The sequence below is a fragment of the Castor canadensis genome, chromosome 3 (genome assembly GCF_047511655.1).
Source record: "Castor canadensis chromosome 3, mCasCan1.hap1v2, whole genome shotgun sequence".
In the NCBI taxonomy this organism is placed as follows: domain Eukaryota; kingdom Metazoa; phylum Chordata; class Mammalia; order Rodentia; family Castoridae; genus Castor; species Castor canadensis.
In genome coordinates, this window is record NC_133388.1 from 139585238 (window position 1) to 139592308 (window position 7071).

Here is a 7071-nt window from a genome sequence, read left to right on the forward strand (position 1 = left end):
AGGAGGATTACTATCGGCCCTGCTAGTGCAGACAGGAGGGTAGCTAACCAAGGGGACTGGTTGAACCAAGATTCAAACCAGCCTTCCCTGGCCTCTCTTTCCCTTTTTCGTTGCTCTAGGCCTTCCCAAAGTTTGGACATAGAGTCACGAACAACCCCGGTGTGGTCGGCGTAAAAGCAACATTCCTCCCCTAGAGCCACACGGAGGCCACCATTCTTAAGGAACAGTAGGTCCAGTCCCCTCCAGTTCTGGAGGACTACCTCGGATAGGGAAGTTAGGGATTTTTCAAGGTGGCTAATGGATTTTTCAATACGGTCTAGGTCCTCATCGATGGCCGCCCTGAGGGAGGTGAGGCTGGAGTGCTGAGTGGCCAGAGAGGCTATGCCGGTACCCGCCCCTGCCAGGCCTATTCCAAATAGGGTAGCGATGGTTAGGGTGGTAATGGGCTCCCTTTTTGCCCAGGGGCGGTCGGACCAGTAAAGAATGGGATATTCAGCTGGATGGTAGAGGATTCTAGGCACCACTATCACCATCAGGCAGAATTCCCGGGAGGCACTAAAGACTGATCCAGCCAAGTGAGGGGTCAGCCCATTCAGCGAGCATGCCCACCAGGCACCTCTGGCCGGGGTTATCCAATGGGAGGCATTCCAGTTTGGGTGCTCAATTATAGTAGCGCACAATTTTTTATTTCCTTTTGGGACCTGCCCTACACAAGTCCCTTGGCCACTGACCTGAGCCATGGTCAGGCCGGCGGGTCGGGCCTCCCAACCCGTTGGAGTAGTGGTGTTAACTACAAAAGAGGAATTGATTCCAATAGCCTCGTAGAAAGGGGGCGAAGGGCTGTAGCAAAGCCAGCAAGCCTCAGTTAGATTAGGGGTTGTCCTATTCAAGGTCTCAAATGTAGCAAACAGCAAGGTCTCCAGGGGGCTAGGTGGTACAGTGAAGGGAACGGTGGTTGTAGGTTCTGGGGGTGTCACTTTGGGACTCTGAGAGTCATTGGGAGTGGTGTTCTGGGGCGTCCGGGGAGTTGTGCGTGGAACCAATTTTGCCTCAGACAACTCTGGCTTTAACACAGGATTAGGCCTTAACACGAGATTAGGTCCTATTGTTAGAGTAAAGACTGGTTGTCGCACACACCGCAAGGTAAAAAGGGCTCCTGGATGATTTGTTTTGTAGAGTCTGACTCCCCAGGATTTACCCAATTCCCAATTTGTCGCCTTTTTTCCTAAATCAGTGAAATTTATCATAATGGGATTACAATTGGGGGGAGTTGGGCATCCCTTATTTATAGGTCTAGGTTGGTGGTATGTAATACCAGATTGAGAGACTCTACTTAACTGAATAAGGTCCCCCTGTTTGGGGGGTGGCCACCATATGTCCCCTGAGCTCTCACAACCCCATGACTTACAATAATAGTCTGCGATTCCTCCACATATTTTTCTGTGGTTGGGTTGGGGAGCGGGGCAGACATAGAAGTAACTTTGGCGCAAATCCCATTGTCCCCTGCCAGTGAATAAGGCCCTTAAGTCAAAGTATAATTCTGGGAACCAGGTGCTGGGAGGGGTCACCTTGGAGGTCTGGTTAAGAATGTCTCCTGTGGATACATCTACAATCATCCAGGTCAGGTTAAAAGGTTGATGTGGATTTGTATGCCCCAAGCAAGTGGTGGACAGGGTTAGAAAAAGGAATAAGGTTACCGAGGTCCAGTTTGCTGAAGTTTGAGTTTGAAGGAATTTTCCTTATGGTGGGACACCCTTCTTGTTGGCAGGAAGTCTTCCTTCACAGCTACCGGGTCTGCCGGTCTGATGTGGGTGTAGTGGACCCAGGTGATGATCCCATTCTAGGAGGGCTGCAGAGCATCTGGGGTGTTTTCGTTTTCTGGAGCATCCCATATCAGCCGGAGCTTGAGTGGATTTGTGGGATGCTGTCGTACAGTCCAATTTCCCTGCTCCTCCTGAGGACGTGCCCGTCTCACATGGGAGTGGTGTACCCATGGTGCAATTCCATCGACCTTGAGGGCGGTGGGGGTAGTAAGCAGTACAACATAAGGTCCTTTCCATCTAGGCTCTAGGGTTTTGGACTGATGCCTTTTAACCCATACCATGTCACCCGGGACTATGCCATGTTCCGGAGTCGGGACCCTCTCAGTAGTATGGTACGCTTGAATTAAGGGCCATATTTGTTGTTGCACCTTAGCTAGAGCCTGTAGCATAGTCAGGTAATTTGGGGCCAGATCACCTAGTCCCGGGCTTAAGGTCCTTTGAACGATGGGGGGTGGAGCCCCATACAGGATCTCAAAGGGGGTTAGCCCATGGATATAAGGGAGTTCCGGACTCAGAAGATGGCCAAGGGAAGGAGTGTCACCCAATCACCGCCAGTCTCCAGGGCCAATTTGGCTAAAGTCTCCTTTAGTGTCCTATTCATCCTTTCTACTTGCCCTGAGCTCTGGGGGTTATATTCACAATGTAGTTTCCAATTGGCCCCCATAGCCTGGGCTAGTCCCTGCAGGACTTTACTAATGAAAGCTGGACCGTTATCTGACCCAATTGCCTCAGGCACCCCATACCTGGGTATGATTTCCTCTAGTAAGGCTTTTGCCACTACCTGACTCATCTCCCTCTTTGTAGGAAATACCTCCACCCAGCCCGAAAAGGTATCTATGAACACTAGCAAATATTTGTACCCAAACTTCCCTGGTTTTACTTCGGTAAAATCCACTTCCCAGCTTCTTCCCGGGGCCCTCCCCCGTTCCCGAATACCTGTGTGGTGCCCCTCCCTTCGTCCTGGTTTCATAGCTGTACAGCTAGCACAATCCTCCACAATTTGACGGACGGCCGTGGTCTGGTTCGGAAATCGGAGTTGTGCAGATGTCAGCAAGTCTAGCAACTTTCTCCGCCCCAAGTGGGTGGACTTATGTAAGTTAGCTAACAGGAATCGGCCGAGTTTCTCGGGCAGGATTAGCTTGCCTTCCAAGTCGCTTCTCCATTCATCCTCCCTTTTTCTAGTGAGGGAGTGGGCTCTCATCCAAGTGAAATCCTCTGAGGAGTACTCTGGTCGGGGAGGTAGTGAAGGGAGCTCGGGGACAGGCACATCTATAGCCGTGACCATGGAGGGACTCACCATTGCTGGTCTCCTAGCTTCTTGATCCGCCCTGTTGTTACCGACAGCTTCCGGAGTCTTGGCAGACTGATGGCCTGGGACATACATCACTGCCACTGCCTTTGGTTTTTCCACTGCTATTAATAGACGCTGGACTTCGGCCAGGTTTTTTAAGCCTTTCCCTTCTGCTGTGTGAAATCCCCTTTCGAACTTTGAACCTTTTTTTTTTTTTTTTTTTTTTTTGATAGTACTGGGGTTTGAACTCAGGGCCTCACGCTTGCTAGGCAGGCGTTCTACCACTTGAGCCACTCACCAGCCTTTGAAATCCCCTTTCGAGATAGATGGCTCCATGGACGTGGATGGTACCGAAAGCATAGCGGCTATCGGTGTAGATATTGACTCATTTTCCTTCTGCCCTTTCCAGGGCCTCGGCCAAGGCAATTAATTCTGCCTTTTGGGCTGAGGTTCCGGGTGGGAGGGCACTGCTCCATACCGTGTTTCCTTCTTGGTCGACCACTGCTGCCCCTGCCCTTTGGACTCCATTTTGGACAAAACTGCTTCCATCAGTGTACCAGTTTAATTTACAGCTGGACAGTGGGGTGTCCTTTAGGTCAACCTGTACCTGGGTAACTTCAGAGAGGAACTCCTTGCAGTCATGGACAGGTGTCTGTAGTTCCAGGTTGGGCAACAGGGTGGCAGAGTTCAGAGTTACAGGATCTGTGAAGGTGATCCAAGGGGAATCCAGCAAGAGCCCCTGGTAGTGGGTGAGCCTGGCATTCGTCATCCATTTCCCAGGGGGTTGTTTAAGGACTCCCTCCACCAGGTGAGGGGCCATGACCCGGAGGGCCTGTCCAAAGGTTAATTTGTCTGCTTCTCTCACTAACATGGCAATGGCCGCTATGATGCGGAGGCAGGGGGGCCATCCTGATGCTACTGTGTCTAATTTCTTGGAAAGATATGCCACGGGTCTCTTCCAGGGACCTAACTGTTGGGCCAGGACTCCTTTGGCTACCCCCTTTTTTTCATCCACAAACAGCGTGAACGATTTTGTGGGGTCTGGTAAGGTCAAGGCAGGGGCCTGGAGAAGGGCAGCCTTTAGCTGGTCAAAGGCCCTCTGTTGTTCCTCTCCCCACCTCCAATCCGGAGCCTCTTTGGTGGCCTCATATAGGGGTCTGGCTATCTCCACAAATCCCAGAATCCAGAGTCTACAGAACCCTGGCGAGCCCAGGAACTCTCTCACTCCCCTAGTGGATGTGGGGGGTGGAATAGTCAAAATAGTCTGTTTCATGGCATCAGTCAGCCATCTTGCCCCATCTGCGATCCGATAACCCAGATATGTCACTGACCTTTCACAGATGTGGGTCTTCTTGGCACTCGCCCGATATCCCAGCTCACCTAACTCCGTTAGCAGGTGTTCAGTAGCCTCGCTGCACTCCTCTCGGGTTTCTGCCGCTAACAGTAAGTCATCAACGTACTGTAGTAGAGTGACTCGCGGGTGACTCCGGCGAAAGGGCTCCAGGTCCTGGCTCAGGGCCTCGTTAAACAGGGTGGGAGAATTTTTAAATCCCTGTGGCAGTCTGGTCCAAGTGAGCTGTCTGGTCTGGCTCCCATCCTCTTGCCATTCGAATGCAAATAGCATTCTGACAATGGAATGCTGAAGAAAGCATCTTTCAAATCAAGGGTTGTATACCATACTTGTGAGGGTGGTAGGTGACTGAGCAAGGTATAGGGATTCGGTACAGTGGGATGAATGTCCTTCTCCCGCTCATTTACCTTTCGCAAGTCTTGCACAAGCCTATAGTCCCTGCTTCCCGGCTTTTGGACGGGGAGCAGAGGAGTATTCCAGGTGGACCGACAAGGCCGCAGTACTCCTTCCTTTATTAGCCTGCGGATATGAGGGGCTATGCCTCTTCGAGCCTCTTTGGGCATAGGATACTGTTTTACCCGAATGGGAAGAGTGGAAGCCTTCAATTGCATAACTACGGGAGGGAGGTGTTTGGCAAGGCCAATTCCCGCAGTCTCTGCCCAGGCCGTGGGAAACCTTTTTAGCCATTGGGCTATGTCCCCTCCTGGCTCCTGTCGGCTCTCAAACAGTCGATATTCGTCAGCCAATGATAGGGACAGGACGTGTATCGGGCTCCCCTCCCGATCAGTCACAATTATTTCATCTGGTTCAAAATAGATACGGGCCCCTACTTTGGTGAGCAGGTCTCGTCTGAGCAAGGGAGCAGGGCTCTCAGGGATGACCAGGAAGGAGTGTGTAACCTGGTATTTTCCTAAGTCTACCTTTCTTTTGGTAGTCCATGAACATAACTGTGTACCTGTGGCCCCCTGAACGACACTTGTTCGTTCCTTGTTCAAAGGTCCACATGCCTTGTTTAAGACCGAATACTAGGCGCCGGTATCCACCATGAACCCCATCGGCTTCCCCTCCACACATACAGTTACCCAAGACTCGGGGAGGGGGTCCGAGCCCCATCTCCCTGAGTCCTCTTCTCTGGCTAGAAGGACTCTGGCCTGCTCCACTGCTCGTTCCCTTTCCCTGTTACCTCCCAGTCTCCTGCCAAACCCTCTTCTTCCCTTTAACTTAGGGCACTCTCTCTTCCAATGCCCAGTCTCCTTACAGTAAAAACAGTGTTCCTTATTTGGGATCCTGGCGTGGCCCCCTTCCCTGGGTTGGTCCCCGACACCCACTAGGAAAATACGGGCCATTTCTCTTTGTTGCTTTCGGTTCTCCTTAGCCTGGAACTCCCTGTCCTCCTTTCTCTCAATTTCTCCTGGGCCTCCCTGTCTTCCTTTCTCCACATTTCCTCCCTTTCTTCTGGAGTTTCCCTTGCAGTAAAGACCTTCTCTGCTATCTGTAACATTTCCCTAATGGTTATCTCCCCTAAGTTTTCCTGTTTATTGAGTTTTCTCCTAATGTCTGGAGCTGCCTGATTAATGAATGAGAATACCACAGCAGACCGGTGGATCTCCGCCTCGGGGTCACTAGAGGTGTACTGATGGTATGCCTCATAGAGGCGCTCTAAGAAACCGGCCGGGCTTTCATTTTCCCCTTGGACAACTGCCTTTACCTTTGCAAAGTTGGTGGGCCTCCTAGCGGCCGCTCGGAGACCTGCCATAAGAGTCTGACGGTAGATTCGGAGACGCTCCCTACCTTCTGCGGTCCCAAAATCCCAATCAGGGCAGCGTAGGGGGAAGGCCTCGTCTATGGCTGGTTGGAGGGTTGTGGGTCTCCCGTTGTCCCCCAAGACGTTCTTTCTAGCTTCGTGGAGGATGCGCTCCCGCTCCTCCGTCGTAAAAAGAGTATTGAGCAGCTGGTGACAGTCGTCCCATGTGGGGCGGTGTGTATGCATGACGGACTCCAGGAGATCTATGAGACACTTAGGGTCTTCTGAAAAGGGTGGGTTCTGTGTCCTCCAGTTATATAGATCACTGGAGGAGAAGGGCCAGTACTGAAACTGTTGCCCCTCTCCCAGTCCTCCTTGGCCTACTGTCCAGACTGGAAATGTGGGGACAGTTTCCTCCCCATGTGTTGATGAGGAGGGCCCATCTTCTCCCTCCCTTTCCCATACCCCTCAGGGGCAGAGTCTTTGACCCATTCCTCCTCCGGCCGTCGGTCCTGTTGAGGAGGATGAGGAAATTTCCTCCTCCGGAGCACTGGCCTGACCAGGGGGAGTCACGTATGGGGGTGGCCGATCTTCCTCTACCCCCACGAGGGATGGGTAAAGGGGGGAACTCTCCGGTAAGACCGGGGGTGGTAAAGAGGGTGTCCTATTTTGAGGACTGGTCAGGGAGGGAAGGTGAGGTTTCTCTTCCTCTTTTATGACCAAGGCAGGCATGACTGGGGTTTTAGCCCTGGGAGCCGAACTGGAGGGGTGAGTCAGAAAAGCTGTTAACCAAGGGGGGAGTTCCCCACTAAATCTTCCCAAACCAAAATGTAGGGGGCCTGATCTGGGTGGCCTTGATTGC

At 52.1% G+C, this 7071-nt stretch overlaps 1 protein-coding gene across 1 annotated transcript; it reads right to left on the reverse strand.

Moving 5' to 3' along the window:
- Positions 1-1101: 1101 nt before the first annotated feature.
- Positions 1102-3123, reverse strand: LOC141421440 (uncharacterized). The gene is made up of 2 exons (XM_074066992.1): positions 2760-3123; positions 1102-2011 (listed from the first exon to the last, which is right to left on the reverse strand). The coding sequence occupies exons 1-2, from the start codon at positions 3121-3123 to the stop codon at positions 1740-1742; spliced, it is 636 nt and encodes a 211-aa protein (XP_073923093.1). The 3' UTR covers positions 1102-1739.
- Between the last annotated feature and the right edge of the window lie 3948 nt (positions 3124-7071).